Genomic DNA, 20,480 nt, shown 5'->3' with positions numbered 1-20,480 from the left:
CCAACTACTTTGTCAGACTGCACAGGGGAGCCATTGAAATTCACAAGCATAGGCAAAACTTCAACAGGAAAGAAGAAACCTTAAGAATGAACAGAGCATGGTTTCCAGTTCTGAAAAACACCAGGCTAACAAAACACTCTACACCCGACAATAGACCTGCAGAGAAGATTAGCACATCAAGCACCAATCCATATGCAAAAGAACCTCAGGATACAGTGAAGCCTCCCGCCATTAGCATTCCACACCCTGGGAAACTCTTACAGGATGACTCAGCTCAACCCCACCCCTCCTGAGTAGATACAAATGACCTGCCAACATCTTTTCCACACTGTGACACTGGGAGATCTCTGTCTTTTGGTGCTACACCTCTAAAGATGCCAGCCACAGCTGCTGGCGAAACGTCAGGAACTACAATGCCAAGACCACGGCAATACAGCCCAGAAAACCCACAACAACCATCGTTCTCTGGCTGTGAAAGCCTTCGACAATACATCTTTTCTGAAAGTCTGAACAACAGTTATTGTTTGTGTCATTTATAGTCCGCTTTTCTCACTGAGACTCAAGGCAGATTACACAGTGTGAGTTAGTACAGTCAATTGCAAGGTCATTTTAATAAGCAGTGTAATAACAGTGAATACAAATTTGCCAAGATTTAAAACCAGCATAAATCTAATACAAAGTTGAAGAAATGTTGAAACAGAGTATAAGCATTTATAAAACTGATACACTAAACAACATAGAACTACCCGGTAGGATCATATCCAAAGCAACAGATAGCCCATAGTACCACATAGTAGTAAAATCTACGCTACCAATCCCTCCCCTGATGCATCCCTCTGAGACCACTTCCTTAAAGCACAGCCCTCCTACCTGAGTAAAAAGCTCTCTCGAATGACTCAGTTTTGCATCATTTGCAGAAAGCCATAAGAGTGGGAGCTTTCCTGACCTCTTCAGGCAGGCCATTCTGTACGGTGGTGCCACTACAGACAATGCATGTGTATGGGCAGCTGTTGATTTTACCTATGTGCAAGGTACCACCAGCAGAAAGCCCTGTTCAGATGAGCAAAACTGCTAGGGCAGAACATAGGAAGAGAGGCAGTCCTGTAGATAAACCTGACCAAGGCCATGAAGAGTGATAGCCAACACCTTGAACTGGACCCGGTAACTAATAGCCAGTGAAGTAACTACAGAATGTAGTAATATTCATTCTTCTTCTAGCTCCCGATAATAATCGAGCTGCAGCATTCTGCAGGGGAGACCTATGTACAGTGCATTACAGTAGTCAAGTCTCAGTGTTACTATGGCATGGATCCTGGTGGCCAGATCAGCTGTGTTAAGGTAGGGGGGGCATCTTCCTGGATAGACTCGAGTTTGCAGAAAGCATTTTTTGCAGCAGCCTTAACTTGCTTTTCTAGCAGTAGCGCTGAATCCAGGATAACCCTTAAGCTCTTAACTGAGTCTGTAAGGGTAAAACAAACTCCATTGAAAATGGGGAGTACAGTGTCCTTCCCAGTGAGCCTCACTCCTACCTTATCTGGGTTGAATCTATTCCATGAGAAATTATTTAAAGCAGTCCAAAACACATCCGTTAATACCTACTTCTGCCTCCAGACACCTCAATAAGATGGCATGGTCTACTATGTCAAAGGATGCAAGAGGAACAATAATGAAACATGGCCTTTGTCTATATTCAGGCAGAGATCATGCACTAAAGCTACTAGAGCTGTCTCTGTTCCATGGCCTGGCTTGAATCCAGACTGAACAGGGTCAAAAACACTAGAGTTATCCAAAAAAAACCTGGAGTTGGTCAGCTACTGCTCTCTCAATTACTTTGCCTAAAAAGGGCATATTGGAGAGACGTACCCTTTCAGTGCCTTATGCAAAAGTGTACATGATCATTCATATTTAAAGAAAAGTGGCTTCTGGTTTGCCAGGATTCTGAACATTTGATAGTAGCTTTCAACAGTTCCACAACACATGCTGATATCTTTCTCAAGTAAAGTAAGACAAAATGAGTATCTTACAGCATTTCAGAGACATTAATAGGAACAAGCATTAAATATGGCAGCATCCTATCCAGTTACATTTAGATAATATCCACTATTATCCTGCTTTTAACTTACAATATAACCTAATTTGCATCTATCTTTATTTGAACTGGCTGCACTGTACTGTAATAAAGGCTTCTAAGGAAAGCGAGAACAGAGTCTGTATTTCTTTTTTAATGTGGGGAAACACAAATACAAAATCCCAAGCAAGAAGGGGGAAATGATGTTTTAACAGTTCCCTAAATAAATGCAGGCATCTTTTACTGAACTTTGAGCTGATTTGCTCAAGTCTGCAAACTTTCCTGTGCAATTTATGCACTTCCTGCTGTTATATAAGTTTGTACAGCAGAAAAGTTGAGTGTTTTCCTTCCACAACAATAAACTTCCAAAATCATTGCAGTGGTAAGGTGAAGGAGGGTCTGTAATGTAGCACTTGGGCATCTTCTTCGCTGTGTTCACTTTCAGTTCAAGTGAGCGTGACTTCAGATGGCTTAGAAACGGCTTGTGTGAACTGATCTATATCTTCTAGAGGACTATGAAGGCTATAGTACCAGTCCCCAAGAATGAAATTTGCATATAAAGTTTACAAAATATCCACAGTCCTCCTGAAGACCTTGACCAGGGATATTTGTTCCTGTCCTTGTCACCTAGAGGTACAGCAGGGCTGTGTGGACTTAAAACTCTCTTGCAAACCATGGTTTAGAAATCAGAAATCTGCCTACTAAATAAGCTTCTTGCCCCCTGTTGCAGCAATTCCCTTCCCCCCTTTCCCATTCTTGATATCAGCTTTGGTTCTTCACAAACCCAGTTTTTTACAACTGGAATTAATATTTGGTTTACAGGGAAGCTGTTTGTGTTAATCACAGTTCGTGTCAGTACACATACAGTAAGAAATAAATGAGTTTGCTTAATTTGCAAATGTAGCTTTTAGGGAGCCGGCATTGCACGTGTGTTGTGTTGAAGTGATGCACAGTTGAGGCAGGGGTATCAATTGGTATGGAGATATAGAAATTTGAAATAAGAAAAGGAATAAGACAAGGCTGTCCGCTATCACTGTTACTGTTTGTTATGGTCTTAGAAATATTGTTAAGGCAGATTAGAGATGATGAAAATATAAAAGGAATTAAAATAAAGGGATCTTCATACAAGTTGAGAGCTTTTGCAGATGATGTGATGTTTATAGTAGAAGACCCAATACAAATTCTGCCAGGATTACTAGACAAGATTAAAGAATTTGGAGACTTGGCAGGTTTTTACATAAATAAAAAAAGTCAAAAATAATAACCAAAAATATGACCAAGAAGAAGCAACAAGAATTGGGGGAAGTAACAGACTGTGAGGTGGTACACAAAACCAAATACCTGGGAATAGAGCTGACAGCTAAAAATATTGACTAGTTTAAGAATAATTATGAAAAGATTTGGACACAAATCGAAAGGGATATGATAAAATGGAACAAATTAAATTATCATGGTTAGGTCAGATTGCCACAGTTAAAATGAATGTGCTGCCTAGAATTATGTTTCTGATGCAAACGATACCAATTATTAAAGACAAAAAACAATTTGAAAAATGGCAGAGGAAGATATCGGAATTTGTGTGGGCAGGAATGAAACCCAGAGTTAAAATGAAAGTGCTCTGTGATGCGAAGGAAAGAGGAGGAATGCAGCTACCTGATCTTCGATTATACCATGAAGCAATATGTCTAGTATGGCTAAAAGAATGGGTGTCTTTATCCAATCATAAATTGTTAACGTTGGAAGGATATAACAAGCTTTTTGGATGGCATGCATATTTGTGGTACGATAAACATAAAATGGACGCAATGTTCCAGCACCACTATTTGAGAAGGAATTTATTTCTAACCTGGCTAAAATATAAAAAGTTCATTGATCAAGAGAAACCACTATGGATGGTTCCAGCTGAAGTAATCAATCTGATCTTAGAGTATAAGGGAAAAGAATGGCTTACCTTTAAAGAGCTTATAGAAATAGAAAATAATGAGTTAAAACTTAGGTTAAATGAGGAACTGCCATTCAAATATGGCTGGCTACAATATCGACAGAGCAAAGATTTATTTGAGTCAGATCAAAGGAGGACAGGTTTTAGAACTAAAAATTCAGAGCTAGAACTTTTGCTGGGGGATAATAACAAAGCAATTTCTAAAATGTATAAACTGTTATTAAAGTGGTATACAGAAGATGAGACAGTGAAAGTTCAAATGGTAAAGTGGGCGATAAATTGTAATAATGAAATTATGATGGAAGCTTGGGAGCAATTATGGAAAAATACATTAAAAATTTCAACTTGTACTAGTATTAAAGGAAATGGCTATAAAATGATATATAGATGGTATTTAACACCAAAGAAGTTAGCCATTGTGAACAAACAGCTATCTAACAATTGTTGGAAATGTAAGGAGCATGAAGGTTCTCTATTTCATATGTGGTGGACTGTTGGCAAGGCTAGAGACTTTTGGTCTAAAATATGTGCTGAAATGTCTTCAATACTTCAATATAATGTTGTTAAGAATCCAGAAATGTTATTATTATCCTTGCATTTAGAGGACGTTAATAGAAAAGATAGAGTACTATTGTATTATATGATAACAGCGGCAAGAACATTATATGCACAATATTGGAAGAGAGAATACATACCAGAAATTGAAGAATGGACACACAAATTGTTGTACATGGCGGAAATGGACAAATTAACAAGAAAACTGAGGGATCAAGATCCAAAGGGATACTTTGAGGATTGGGGGAAATTGAGAAAATATTTAGAGAAAAAATGGGATGTTAAAGGACAATTATGGTCTTTTGAAAGTTATTAAATAAGATAAGATATAGTTTAGATCTTTACCAGTAATAAAAAAGTGACAACTAGGATTTAGAAATAAGATTAGAAAACGGGGGGTTGGAGTGCTGTTGGAAGTCAATGCAGAAAAGGGGGAGGGGAGGGGGTGGGAAGCATATAACCATGGGAAACGAAGGAAAATGTAACTGTTATAATCTTAATTGTATGTTAACCCATCCAATAAAAATTATATTAAAAAAAAGAGATAGAACTTGGTTGCTCCTGGACTTGTAAATGGTATTATTATTAGCATTTGTTTATGTTTTTTTTTAAATCCAAATTTAATACAAGAAATGATCAAACCGTACAGTACAAACAAGATTAAAACTAAGCCATAAAAGACATTATCAAAACCACTCTTGGCAAATTGTTAAAAACCCAAGAATTACAATAAACAAGTATTTAAACTTTGTTGCATTGGGGGAGTTACTACTTTGGCATTTAAAACATCTAAAATTGGTTTCCATATTTCATCGTATTCAAATAAAGGGACTGCCATATGCAAGTTCCCAAAAAACAGATTATGCATAATCCTACCCATCAAATATTGCTCCCAGATTTTCTGATACCATTTTTTTAGCAATGGGCCTTTGCTGGATTTCCAATTCCCAGCAATGACCAGACGAGCAGAGGCAACTAATATCGAGACAAGAGATCTGGTATTCCTATCTAACACAGAGTTGGGCCAAAAATCCAATAGGAAAAATTCTGGGGAGTGTGGCAACGAAAGACCCATCATGTTGAATATCTCTTTGTGAACCACTCTCCAAAATTCCTGAACAAAATGGCATTCCCACCACATATGTAGGGTCGTGCCTTCCTGCTTGCAAGATCTCCAACACAGAGGGCTCAACAACCTGTTCCTCTGATTCAATTTATGTGGTGTTAAATACCAATTGGACAGCAGCTTGTAAAATTGGAGTTTAATATTCCAACAACTAGATTTGTTGGAAGGGGAATTCCATATATGTTTCCAATCAGATTCCGAGATAACCTGTTTTAAAGAATCAGACCATTTTTTTTTTTGGTATGGCAGAGGGTCTTTATGTATCACCCTTAATAATAATTTGTAAAGGGTTGAAATCCTACCCTGTTTACCATCTTTCCCATTCCAAATCATTTCCTCAAAAGGAGTTAGGGGCCGAAGCAAATCCCTGGACCTGATCAGTTTGGTGAACAGATATTTCAGCTGAAGGTATCTAAACCAAGATATCCTAATTCTGAACCTTTCTTCCACTATAGATTTTTCCAGAATTGTCCCATTTTCAATCCAGTTAGTAATCAACAACATCCCAGAGTCTTTCCATTCCCTAAACTCAATTAAATCCTTTCCTGGAGGGAACCACTCTTGGTTAATGAAAGATGTTAGGGGAGAGATACCTGGAGCTAAGATTTTCCTATATTTATCCCAGGTTTTCAGCATGTTGTCTAATAGGGAGTTGAAAGAAGTTGGAAGCATTTGTTTATGTGATGCCACTATCTTCTCAAGATGTAGGAAAAGAAGGAATGTTAGTTTAGATGGTGCGGAATATCATGTTGGCTAGTTTTGCTTTATGAATACGTGATAGAGAAAAGGATTAATGGACCATCTTGGGTAATGGAGCTCTAGAGGACAGACCATGAAGGGAGGGGGAAGTTCACTTGGCTTTCTACATCAAAAACTGGCCAGATATCAAATGCTTCAGCATAATTCTAAGTTATATTTACATAAGAAATGGATTTTTGTTTAAATGTCAACTTACTCCCATCTTTTGAAGTCTTACAAAATATAAACTTTGGTTCAATAACTGTATATTTTATCCTGTAACTGTTAGAATAACCAAGCTGCATTTTAGCATTTCCATCTTCTAAAAGTCCGATTTTTAAAAAAACTTAGAAAAGTCAAATGTGTTAGAGGACCCATGTGCTTTTTTGTGCATTCCAGGAAATGAGTTTAAGAGTAAGTTTGTAAGCAATTCCTCTTGCATTTTGTTGCCACCTGTACCAAATTGCTTGAAATATTTATTATACTTACATGGTTTTATCTGTCTTTTTTCTTTTTTACAGTCTGTAATTGTAAAAAGTGTTGAGCGAAATGCCTTAAACATGTATGAGGCACGGAAATGTCTCCTGGGCCTCGAAAGTAGTGGAGTTGCCATAGCAACAAGCCCACCCACCATCTCCTGCACTGTTGGCCTCTCATGTCCTGGCTTGGATATCCTATCCTCAGCTGGACTAGGACTCGCTGGACTCGGTACAAACCATGATATTTATATTCATAATGTTTTAAAACAGTCCAAAACTTTGCAAAAAATGAGCTACATGCATGAGACCCAACAGGCAAAATGGAAGTAATTCTGTTTGCATTAGACATAGGAAATAAGGGGATTTAAGCATTTGACTTTAAGTCAGTGGTGAATATTGAACCTATAGAAATAAAATGTACAAGAAGAAAGAACTAGATAAAATGCGTGGACTTCTAATTTAAAAAAAAAATCTATGTGCCAAGTTTCCAAAGTTGGCTCTTGCTCTCACATCACTTACATTAGTGTAAAGGCTGTGGGAGCAAGGAGGAAGGAGGTTGCAGCTTCCCCTGTAAGCCTGTTCTAGCACTCAGTAGGAAAGAACCAAGAATATCAGGTTTTACCCTCCAAAAAACATTTAACCTTTTCTGTACAGGCATTCTGAAACTAGTGTTGTGTGTGTGTGTAGGTGAAGGTGTATGTCTCTTGGGCCCAAGTGCCTCATCTGTCAACACATTCACTGCTCCTAATACTCCCTTAAATACATTTCATAGTTTTGCTAGCCCTTTGCAGAGTCCATGTTCAGGCACACCCAGCCCTTCCGCATGGGCTTCTTCTATTGCCCGTACAAGTGCTCCAGGCAAGTGTGTGTGTACATGGGCGCACACGTGCACTTGTGCACACATGCTATTAATATGTCATTTTTTAAAAAATATGGAAGCTGTACAAGTTTAAAAATTTAACTCTGCATTAAATGCTGCATTCAATGTTAGTCACTGGAAAGATTTCCTCTTCTATGGTAATATCTATTCTGTTCTGGCATACTTTGTTTCCTGAGGTAAGTTTGCATAATCTGTTAGGGGTAGAACCCGCAATGTGAGGCATTATTTCCCTCTTAGTAGTAGTAGAAGAGCTTGTGCTTTGGTTCCAAGAGACTCTCAGTTCAGTCACGGTAGCAGGTCTGAGTAAGGCCTCAGTCTGAGGCTTCAGAGAGAAACCACCAAAGAAGGCAGACCTGGGCCAGATGGACCAATGGTCTGCCTCATGACTAAGCACCATCATGGGTTCTTACTGCTCCTGTTGTTCTGGGATTATGCCCTGATGTACCCTTGCATCATTCCCCACTCCCACCCCCAGATCATGATTTTTTTGTTTGTTTCAGATATTGAAGGAGGAATTGTATTAATCGGGAAGTCTTTTTTTTTTCTTACAGGATTCTCTGCTGTTCCCCATCTGATGGTTCCGTCTACGACCCAAGCCACTTTAACTAGTATACTTTTGTCAGGAGTGTCAAACTATAGTCAGAACACGCCCTCTCCCCCTCCTGGCTTAACCCCTGTTGATATCCATATAAATGGCATACAGACAGAAAACAAGAAAAGTCAAACTTCTTTGAATGGCCATGTAAAGGTAAATAATGTGACTTTAGTCTAGAAGTAATCAAAATCACAGTTGCAATGTTTAGATTAAGTCATCAAAAACCTTTTATTTGAAAAGTTCCTCAATCAGTACCACAGACTAAACTAGTTTTTTAAGATGTTTTGAGATCTTCCTAATAATTACAAAATACGACATAGGTCATTTCCACACACCTTTAAAAGGACAACACACTAATAGAATGCTGGTGACCTCTTTGTTTGCAAAATGGATGCGGGCTGTTTGGCTTTTGTTTTGCTGGCACATTTTCTGGGATTGCGGACAGTGCATTTCCAAAAAAGGTACTGAAAAAGCGGAAGCCAGACGGCCTGCAACCATTTTGCAAATGAAGACATCTGGATTCATGAGGATAAGTCACCAGCATTTGGTGAGTGGGCCGTACCCTTTAAGGATGTGTGGAAATGGCCATAGTGTCTAGGTAAGTGGAAAGTTGGGGTCAGAGTATTTGAGCAAAGTTCCTAGAGGTAGCCATGTTAGTTTGTGGCAATTTAAAGGCTGCAAAATGTACTCTTCTTCATGTGTTACAGCTCAGTTCATCAGATGCATGGAGTGAGGATCCTTAGTTATTCTTAGGGTTACAAGCAATGGGCTCCTTTGGGGAAATGTTACGAAGAGAGGCTCATCTGAAACTATAATCAGTTACTGTAAGAGAGAGATCAATCCATGCAGAGTAGGTGAGGACCACTCATTGCTGTACAATAGGGCAGAGGAAGATAAACATACAATCTAATCAAGGAAGGTACACTGTGAATCAAGATAAGCAGAACTGGAACGCTGCGATTTCAATGCCTATAGTGAGTGAAGAAACCCATCTTTGTATTGTCGAAGGCTTTCACGGCTGGAGAACGATGGTTGTTGTGGGTTTTCTGGGCTGTATTGCCGTGGTCTTGGCCAAGACCACGGCAATACAGCCCGTAAACCCCACAACAAACCCATCTTTGTCTGAGCCTGGGGAAGAAATAATATTGGATCTGCTTGAGTCTATCATTTTCCTTGGTGCAACTGGCTGAAAAAAACAGTAATGGATACCTCTTACTACAGTTCTGATCCAAAGAAATTTAGCTGGACAGAAGCCCCTTTAAAATCTCAGACTCACTTGAATGTCATGGATTTCAGTAGAACAGGTACAAATAACTTTTGGTTGTTTGTCACTACACAACACTCTTTCAATAAAAATTATATTAAAACCATGTTCAGTAGAATGCATGTAGTCATTCTGGTTCTTACTGTAGTGTGAACTAGAAAACAAAACGCACTGCAGAACTACATAGCTAGGATCAGTCTTCTGAGAGTCAAAGGAAGCAGGCTGTAGTTGGCATTAACTAATGGGGAAGAGTCTGATAAGAGTCTTCCATGGCCTACACCTTTGGGGGAGGACTTATGGATATGGAGTATCATAAGTCCCCCTCCTCATGCATTTTAAACACAGCAAAACTTCCCGGCTGAGTAGGAAGCCATTGCCAGATCCCTGACAGGAAATGGAAGAATACCAGAATGCACAGTTAAGGTGAGACTGGCTTATCCACACCCTGGAGAGGTGAAGAGATCCGGACAATAGAGGTACTTCAGAAAACCCCTGATTCAATCTCCCTTCCTCCTCTTCCCTGTTGAAGGCTAATCAGGGCTCTGATAGCCACTCCCATCCAGTCATCATGGGTCATCAGTCGTCACCACCCAGGACGGAGAGCTTAATCCAAAGTCCCTCTGTTTCTTTGTCTCATCCCAGAGACAACAATTTGGCTATTGTTTTTGGGCAAAAGATGCCATCCTGCCCCAGGGTACATTTCATAGTATAGTTGAACTATCCCAGCCCCATTCAGTGTGTGTGTGCACTCCCTTGGATCCACGTTCTTACACCCGCAGATCCCATCTGAGCCTTCCTGCTAAAGCGTGGGTTGCTGCTTTCCTCTGCAGATAACTCTGCTCTTCTGGATGGTAACTATAGCCTATTTCCTGAAACTCTATCCGACCTTCTCACTGCTTTTCCTAGGATCTCTGTATGTGTGTTGTATGTTCTTGTTTGATTGCTTGCTTCCCCTTTAATAAAAACAATTCATTTGAAACACCCCCCTAGTCATTTCAGGAGTCCTCTAGGGGGATGGACCTGGTATACATTGGTGGAAGGTCCCGCTATTACCCACCTCTCGCTGCCTCTCCTTGCACACTAATTCCCTAAACTTGCAAGGAGACAATCCACAGGGGGCAATGTCAAAAACCTGTATTTTCAGTAGCAAAGAGCAGGAAATGACTTCTTATTTGTGAATGGCTCCAATCCACTCTTAACTGGAGTGGGATGGGGAGAATAAAATACTACATTGTAGCATACTGTTGTGTTTGGGAATAAAATCTGCTCCTTGGTGCTGCTGCTGACTAGTCTGGCTTCCCCCAAGAGGCATCCTAGAAGGTAGTATGCAACCTTCAGGATGCCAGACCATGCATGCCCTTTACGGTTTGTTGATACAGGAGTTGTGCTAGTTGAAAATAAAAATAGGCTGAAATGAAACAGTAGTTGCTTTTTTTCAGGTGGGTGTTAGTCTGTAGTAAAATAGCAAGACTGGGTCCAGTAGTGTTACCTAAATGCAAGGGGGAAAAAAATCTCCTTGTGAATTAGGATTAAAGGAGATGCAACAAGAAGGAGTAAGCAGGACTTTCCACCTATGTATACCAGGACTCTTCCCTTAGAGAATTTTCAAATAAACAGACAGATGTTCTAGCAGAAAGATTTCTTAATTAACAGAGGAATAAAAAGGCAAACACAGAAAATACACACAGCATACACAGAGAACTAACTAAGAAAACAGGGAGGAAACGGGAAGGAAGTTTAGGGGGAAGGGTGATGATTACCAGTCTCGGAAAGGAGGAGAAGGTTCATGGAAGAGCAGGAAAATGACCTGTGTTTCAGAGAGAGAAGTAGTCCAAGATGTGGGGGTGAGTGAGTATGTACCAAGACACACACACACTCACACACACTGAGCACATGGCTAGGCAGCCCAATCATAGGGCGAAACATACCCTGGAGCAAAACTGATGTCTCTGCTCCCAAAACAATGGTTTAATTGCTTGTCTGGGGGGTAAGACAATAATTCGGGAAGGGTTTGATGTGACCATCTGGGGATGGTCTATAGGTAAGAATATTACTTGATGACCTGGTAAGTATCAGGCAGGAAGCCTATCAGATGTGCTGAATAGCCTGATTAGATAAGTGGGAGAGGAAAGTGGGAGGAATGCATTGATGAGATTAGGCAGGGAGGTGTCTCTTAGGAAGCCTTATTATCTCTGCTGCTCTCCAGGGGGTGGGAGCCACCAGTAAGTCATTTCCCCTATGACTCATAGCTTGGTAACTTTCCAGTCTTCAGGCCAGCTGGCATCCTCTCTGCCGGGGGCCAGGCAGTGTCTAGGACTTATGGCAAGGGTTTTTTTATGATATTTCATATCCTCAAACTGCCCTTGCCATGTGAGGAAGGGGGTCTGACTGCTAACAGTAGCGCCTTAGAGACCAACTAGATTTCCAGGGTGTGAGCTTTCGAGAGTCAAAGCCCCATGTATCCGATGAAAGGAGCTTTCAGTCTCAAAAGCTCATTCCCTAGAAATCTAATTGGTATCTAAGGTACTACTGGACCCAAATCTTGCTTGCTTTTTTGGTTCTTAATAAAAATATTTTGGAATCCAAAGATGGTGATTAAACATTCTTGTAACTATTCCAGACCTCCCCTATGAAGTATACAGCTCTGTCTGCTGCATCACTTGGTGAAAATGTATTAAGTTCAAACCACAGTGATCCATCCCGGCAGGCAAGTAGTCATAATGCCTCTGAACAAGTGACCACCAAGGAAAACGCTGGAGAAGGTAAAATAAAAAATAAGCATTCTGTGTTCTGGTGACACTTCATATTTTCTTTTGGAGAGTCAGTTTTCCCTCTAAGGCAGTTCAGGATAAATGTAACATTTGAATGGGTGACGAGTGAGTCTAATCATCCGCTGAGTAAGTGGCATGCTAGAAATAAAGGACGGGATGGACCAGATGATCTGGCCATAGGCAGTCACTGCAGACCGCCACAGCAGCGATGAGACGGCAGCAGTGCCAATGGAGCTAAGCACTGCGCCATTGCAGGAGAGCAGCAAGAAGCTGGCATGATGAGGGAGGAGGCAACAGGCCGAGTGGACTCCCATCCCATTCTGCTCCTCCCCCCACTCCAAAATAGTCCCTTCAAGCCACCACCGGCTTCCTTTTAAACTCTGTAGCTCAGCAAGCCTTCCCCACCTTGCTTTAGTAATGAGATTCTCAGTGGGGTTCTCTGGTTTGACAACAAGCCTGCAAAAGATTAATGTTGAACCAGAGAATCCCAAGCAAGGAGGAGGAGCCGTGCACTTTAAAAGCCTTGGAAATGTTTCCTCCGTAGGGAACAATGGAGGGGCTGGGAGCAGCTTGGTCAGGGCCCCGACGTACAATCCTCCTGAAATTTGGGGGTTCTTTAGCAGATAGCTTGAAGTAGGTTCCCTGCAAATTTGTTGGAGACTGCTTTAAAAATTTCACCCCCCGACATGTTTCTCCATAGGGACTAAGGGCTGGTTAAATCTGGGGTTATCTAACTCAAATCAGAGAATCTGACCCAGATTTCAGGGACCCTGGATAATTTTTTTTTGGTTTACACTCCTACTTATTTTCATAATATAGGTGAGTGATGGAAGTGGTCTTTAATAGGAAGGCTTAATCCACACAGTCTATTGCTGCTTCAAGTAAATGCATGTTGCTGATCCCCAAAGGTTGTATATTCTTGCATTACTTCTTAGAGAAGAAAAGATATTTGCCAACATGGCCCCAAATTCTGTGTGAAGAAAAATTGCAATCGTGAGACTGTGTAAATTATACAAACCATGTATGTTTGTTCATAGAATTCTGCATGGTTCTGCTACTTCTGGCAAAATTAATGGCTACAGTATGACTAGAAAATGACTAGATGCATTCCCAGTCAGCCCATGTAGTCAGACATACCTCTTTTCAGAGCCTTAAATGCTCCTTTTCTCTATTGTTTGGAATTTCACTCTTCCACAGTGTGATTAAAGCAAACACTGAAAGATCTGCTCTGATGGTCAGTAGAATATTCATTCGTTTGTTAATGGTTTACCTCAGCTTCGTAGCTTCAATATTGTAAAAAGATCCAGTCGCCTCTAAGTGGTAGGATTTCCCTTCGGCTTCTGTCTTCCCTCATGGACCCCCATTTATGTATTTACATTATTATCCCCTGTTCTTGGTAGGTTGCAATGACGCCTTTGTGGAAGTGGGCATGCCAAGAAGTCCTTCGCATTCTGCAAATGCCAGTGATCTGAAGCAAATGATGAGCTCCTCGAATCAACCCGGTGCAAAGAGGCAAACAGTAGCGTTGTTGCAAGGCACCAAAAACTCTCACTTACAGTATGTTGCATTCATAAGTCTAAGGCGATAAAAAGTACAGTGGGACAAATAAGTTGCCTTCTCAAGTGGGGTGAGCTTCTCAGTCCGTACTGATTCTCAGAATTTTGCCCTTCTCGTGTTCCATGCATAGATTCAGACCTGGTTCCAGGTTTGGGGTGGGTAAGTGAACAAAGTGCCTCTGCCCAACACCAAGCCTTCTGCTCTCACATCCGTTCCTGTCGCATCTGTCTGCATGCCAGCCCTACATAGGTTACATGTGTAATAACTACTCAACAACATATACTTAGCTAATGCACTTTTTCTTACTTGGAAGTGGTACGTGTGTGATGGTGCCTAACAGTTATATAACACTCTGTGTTCAATACAGTTCACATACATTATATGGTAAGCCTAACAAACCTGTAAAGTGTAAGTAAATATTATCCCAATATTGCAGATGGGAATGGCTAAAGATACCTGTTGAATTCATGTCTGAGGCAAGGTTTGAATTAAGAACTTCCTGATTCAGTATGTTACAACTACATCAAATGCCTGGAGGAAATGTGTTTTCAAAGGAATCAAGAAAGCAACTGTCTAAGCACCACTGCAGATAACTACATGGATTGGCTTCTTGATACATCAGTCATGAAGCGGCTGCTGCTTATGTTGCTCTGTAAGAACAAAAGGGACAGTGGTCCCCGTGAGTTGCCAATCAATTAAATCTAAGCAATGTTTGTATAATAAATAATTTATAACCTATTATTCTTAAAGTGCAAAGTGCTCTAAAGTGAATACCATACAGTATATTTATTTATTATTATTTAGTTGATTTAATTTATAAACCCGCCCTCCCCACAGATGGGCTCAGGGTGGCTAACAACATTCAAAAAATACATTAAAAGTTACAAAACAATAAAATCAATAATTATTTTTTTTAAGTCATTAAAATGGTCCAGAAGCAGGCTATTTAAACAATATTGGGAGTCCGTATATGGGCATAGCAGATGGCCAAGGGCAGCCCCAGAAGTAGTGGTGGTCGTAGATGGAAGAAGGGGGACACCCGCTGGCACTCAGCCAAAGGCCCGGCGGAACATCTCCATTTTACAGGCTCTGTGGAACTGTAACAGGGCCCACAGGGCCCGGATCTCCAGCAGAAGAGCATTCCACCAGGCCGGGGCAGAAAAAAGCCCTGGCCCTGATTGAGGCCAGATGGATGTCCTTCGGGCTGGGGACCACCAGGAGTTGCTTGTCTGCAGAGCGCAAGACTCTGCAGGGGATGCAGTGGAAGAGGCGGTCCCGCAGGTATGTCAGTCCCAGTCCATGACGGGCTTTAAACACCAAGGTTAATACCTTGAACAAGATCTGGGACTCCTCTGGGATCCAGTGCAGCTGGCACAGCACAGGATGAATGTATGCTCGGATTGGCGTTCCGATAAGGACGCGTGCCGCTGCATTCTGGAATAGCTGTAACTTCCAGGTCAGGCCCAAGGGCAGCCCCAGCATAGAGTGACTTGCAGTAGTATAGCCTGGAGGTGACCGTTGCATGGATTACTGTGGCCAGGTCCTGGGGCGAAAGATAGGGCGCCAGTTCCCTGGCCTGTCAAATATGAAAAAAGGCAGACCTGGCAACGGTCATGACCTGGGTCTCCATTGAAAGTGTGGCATCCAAGGTCACACCCAGGCTCCTCACTGTTGGCGAAGGTTTCAATTGTACCCCATCGAGGGCTGGGAGCTGGGTCCCCAGCTCGATCACCCCATGACCCAGACACAGAACCTTCGTCTTCAGGGGATTCGATTTCAGGCAACTCTCATGTAACCATACCGTCACAGCCTCAAGACCCTTGGTCAAGGAATCCAGAGCGAGATCAGACTGGCCATGTTCATATCTTCATAGATCTCATAACAATAAAGATCACATCTAAAGTTATTATCAATTAAAAGAGCTTATCTTGCTCTGGCAAGGATGAGCTTGGAAAACCATGTGGGAGAGGTGTATAATGTTTCCTTGTTTTGACAATAATGTCTCTGGCAAAAGGAAAGAGGTAAAAGTGATGTGGGATTCAGCCATGTCATATGACCCTCTGAGATGATCTTTCTGTTTCATGCTAAACCCAGAATGGCATGAGAAGCAGCCATTGTCATGTATGTAACCCCTACATCCATGTCATTGTTCTAGGGGATGCTAATTGCTAATACTGTGTTTTGATTTCATATTGCAAATGCTATATGCATCACTTTCGTTTCTCCCTCTCCCAGCCTGAGAACCCAGCTGTGTAATCTCTTTCTTTGAAGCTCACCGAAATGACCTTGTAGTGTGTGAAATGTTACCATTTCTTTCTGTCTTGTCTAGCTGATGGATAAACTCCAGCAAAAGTTCCCAGACTTCCTCCCGCTCAAAACTGGTGGGTTAGGGAGGAGGGAAATGTTTGAGTATTTAGACCTATACCTTCCTCAAGCCTCCATTCCTTTCAAGGAAGCTGTACTGCTTGGAGGCTTTCTTGCTTCTAAGTAAACTATGGACCTATATATGGAAATGATCTGATTTCTGAATTTTTATTCAGAAATCAGATCATTTCCATATACAGGTCCATAGTTTACTTAGCCATTTAACCAGGAACCTTTGTCTTGCTGCAATGGTCCAGAGTCTGTCTGCTGTATCTGGTCATCCATAGCCTGACACATTGAAAGGAATCATCATTTTCTTCTGTACCTGTAACCTCTGGAGAATGGCTACCGAATTCCAGCTGTTAGAGCCAGTCCCAGGATTAACAGCGCCAGGAGACCCTACTTCCCACCCAGTCCTGCATCAGGGATCAGGTGCAGATGCTGGAAGGACTCCTACTGAACTGGGGGTGATCCCTAGGAGAGGGGTCACCCATCTTACATGGACAACTTTACCAACTCCCAGACAATGGGCACCCAGGAACCAGGAAAAAAAGGAGAGGTGGAGAGGAGCGCTGTTTGGTCACTGCCTGAGTGAGAAAGGAGCACCCGACATCTCCATGGTTTCGCAATTGACCTCCATCCTGGAGAACGATCAGAGGATCGAGCCCATCGGAGACCTTTCCTTCGGAACATCCCAGACCACTTCAGAGAGAGGAGTGGAGAATATAGCCGCAAGCGCATCGGATTTTTGGTGGGATGATGAACTGGGACATTATGTAAGCCTCCCCTTGAAAAAGAAAAGTTGTTTACCGTGGGGGTTGGAGCCCCCTCCGGACCGCGCCCCAGAAAGGGGCCCTTTCCTTCAAGTAAATGTTTTGTCACTGTTGAATGCAACCGACCCCCTTCTGTGTTTCCCTTTAGCAAGTTTTCCAAACTGCCCAGGGAGGTCGATATCATGTTGAGTTGTTGAAAAATAGCAATGACTGTCTCTGCCATTAGCAGACACTGATCCCCTATTAGCTTGATTAGGTCTGCTTTTGTAATTCCTCCATATTCCCTTAAAGCTGCAGCGTTTGTAAGGTTTGGATTCAAAACAGGTCCCTGGAGAGACTCCCCTTTCCTTTCAGCAGGTACCTCATTTTCAGGTGATAGAGCTAGCAATGGGCTGGCAGACTTTGGGTCTTCCAAGGACTCCAATATTTCAAACCTATTTTTAGAATGGAGAATAACCTCCCAAGGAGTGCCATCTAGTAAAAAGTCACCTATGCGCAGCTGCTTTGGAGATTTATGATAAGAGGTTATCGGAGAGTCAAGGTCCGAGTTATTTCTACTCCTTTTTTTACTTTTAGGCATCACAACAGCACTGAAACGGTGGTGTTGGCAGTGATAGCGACTTCCTTGATCATTCCTTTATAATTAGAGGCTTCCAGACAAAAGGGCTACAGTTGCAGCTACAATTTGAAATGCCATCTGAGTCTGATCTACAGTCTTATCTACAACACAAGCAAGCTAACTAAAACATGCTGAGCTGCAGGGTTACGCTGACGATGCTGCTTCTAATGAAGGGAAGTAGGCCCTGCAGGGAAAAAATACTCTGAAGGAGAAAGGAAAAGAAAAACAAGGTGAGACTTTAACGCACGAGACACCACAGGCTTCACCAGAATCGGGACTCCTGCCTAGAACTCACCTGGGAGTCACCTGGGAGTCACCTGGGATCTTGAATGGTAGGAGCGGCAGCCAAAGGGTATGTAACCCTATACAACAGGGGAGCACCTGAGCTCCATGGACTTAAACGCTTTTGCAAACGTGCTCAAAGCTCAATCTGATGACCCATTAGAAGAGGAAAGAGCCAGAACACAGCTCAGAACCATCAAGCAAGGGTCCAGAACCGTCAGGGAATACACTGCCAAATTTAGACAACTAGCCACCAAAGTACCGGGCTACCATGAGGAAGTAAAAATTGAATTTTTTCGTAATGGATTAAATGCTGACTTGCTGGATTCAGCATTAACCAAATGCAAGAAAGGGGAACCCTTAGAAACCTTCACGGTATACTTGTAGAAGTCAAATACATTCAAATCAAATACAATCAAACTATATAGGTTGAACTTCTATTATTTATATACAGAGTTATTACTATACTATACAGTTACCAGTATTTTTACAAGCATAGTCCACAAAACATCATGAAATAAATGTCCATGACTGTTTAAGCACAATGGCTTTGAATCTATTTGAAGCACAATGGCTTTAAGTACGGAGAAGCTCCAAGGAATCTGGAGTACTCTCCGCAGCAAAAGAAATCATTCCAAGCTCAGAGGCTGTGAGCAGTCTCTTATACAGTTGTCAGTGTTTTTACAAGCTATTTGGAGCACAATGGCAGTCTATTAGAAGCACAATGGCTTTAAGTGACGGAGAAGCTCCAAGGAATCCGGAGTGGTCTCCACAACAAAAGAAATCATTCCAAGCTCAGAGGCTGTGAGCAGAATAAAACTCAATGGCTGTAAAGTGGCCGGAGATGCTCCTTGAATTCGGAGTCCTCCCCAAAGATGGCAACGAGCCCACCAGCAATTAAACCACTCGTTTTGTCACGCTTCCTCATGGCCAATAATAGCCACTTTGTGGATATATTTTTTCTGTAAATACAGACATGTCATATAGCACAATACAATATACAAATATTTAATAAACTCAGATCTTTCAAACATACTCACAAGCCTTGGAATTTTCACCGTTTTCAAACTGCAATTTAGTCAAATGCAAAGCAATTTCTGTTACAGGTGATGGCTATTACCACTGGGAGTCATTTATACTTAAGCACTAAATACATAAATGCAAAGTCATCATCCTCTCGTTACTTACATTGTCAAGGATACATACATTCACAGAAATGGTATGAAATTAATCTCATTGTTTAAACCTTTAGGGAAAAGGCATTCCATCCGGTAAATCCATTGTGCCTCACCTTTCTGTAAATAATTAGGACCCTTAGCCTTACTTCCAAGCATTGTCTCCAACACTGAGAATCTAATTTCACATTCATTCCTGTGATGCTTTACAAAGTGTTCCACTAAAGGAGCTGCTAATTGTTTGGTTCTAATTTGAGATAAATGCTCCTGGATCCTAGTTCTTACTGAATGTGTTGTGCTACCAACATAATAGAGGGGGCATGAACATCGGATGATGTATACAACGTTAGCTGATGAACAGGTGGAATAACACTTGGAATACGATGCTTGGCCTGTGCCTGGATGACAGAAAGATTCTATTGGGACACTGAGATCACATACGTTGCAGTGCCCGCAGGCAAAATGGCCCACAGGTAAGTTACCTTGTCCATAAGACTGTCTCCTGAAATCAGAACGCACAAGGAAATCCCTAATACTCTGGGTGCGTCTATAGCCTATTCTCAACGGAGTTTCACACCCCGGGATTTCATTCCATAGATGCCAGTTAGCCCTAATTATGCGCACGATGTCACTTGAATGAGTGGAGAAATCCCAAGGCCCAGGTTATTCCCGGTCTTTCTTCCTCTTCACTCTCTCTAGGGCTCAACAAATTCTGTCTAGGAGCCACTGTCGCTCTCCTAAGAGCTCGGTCAAGTACATCCTTTGGGTATCCTCGCGAGGCAAATGCCTCGCTTAGATTTCTGGCTTCCCTATGGAAGTCCTCCCTGTCAGTAGAATTTCTCTGAAGGCGCAGAAACTGACCATATGGAATATTGGTGCGCAGATTTCTTCTATGGAAGGAGGTAAACTCCAAATATGCATACCGGTCCGTCAGTTTGCGATTGGGTCATTGTTTGGTCGTTTGTACATTACAACATCTAAAAATGCTATGCCTTGTGGGTTTCCCTGAGATGTAAATTTGATATTGTCATCTAAGGCATTTAGCCAGTCAACAAAATCCATTGCGGCTGCTGGCCCTTTAAGGACAAGGACAATGTCATCTATAAATCTTTTCAACAAAATTATTTGACCAAAAATGGATTAATTTCCCTATTCATAATGCATCTCTCCTCTAAATCAGCCATAAAAAGGTTAGCTATAGTTGGAGCTGCAGGGCAGCCCATGGCTACCCCTTTAACCTGATAGTAGTACTGGGAGTCAAAACGAAAGTAATTCCTTTCTAGCACAATGTC

The 20,480-nt window shown here is 41.7% G+C and overlaps 1 protein-coding gene across 1 annotated transcript in view; it reads left to right on the top strand.

Annotated features, from left to right (window-relative positions):
* Positions 1 to 20,480, top strand: part of BICC1 (BicC family RNA binding protein 1) — a 398,003-nt gene that overhangs the window by 341,167 nt on the left and 36,356 nt on the right. Inside the window, 4 exon segments of the mRNA XM_055001373.1 lie at positions 6,951 to 7,137; positions 8,340 to 8,536; positions 12,268 to 12,409; positions 13,819 to 13,975. Of these exon segments, the coding sequence (XP_054857348.1) occupies positions 6,951 to 7,137; positions 8,340 to 8,536; positions 12,268 to 12,409; positions 13,819 to 13,975 (683 nt within the window).

This window comes from Eublepharis macularius, chromosome 17 (assembly GCF_028583425.1).
Source record: "Eublepharis macularius isolate TG4126 chromosome 17, MPM_Emac_v1.0, whole genome shotgun sequence".
In the NCBI taxonomy this organism is placed as follows: Eukaryota; Metazoa; Chordata; class Lepidosauria; order Squamata; family Eublepharidae; genus Eublepharis; species Eublepharis macularius.
This window is presented reverse-complemented; position numbering and strand designations above follow the sequence as displayed.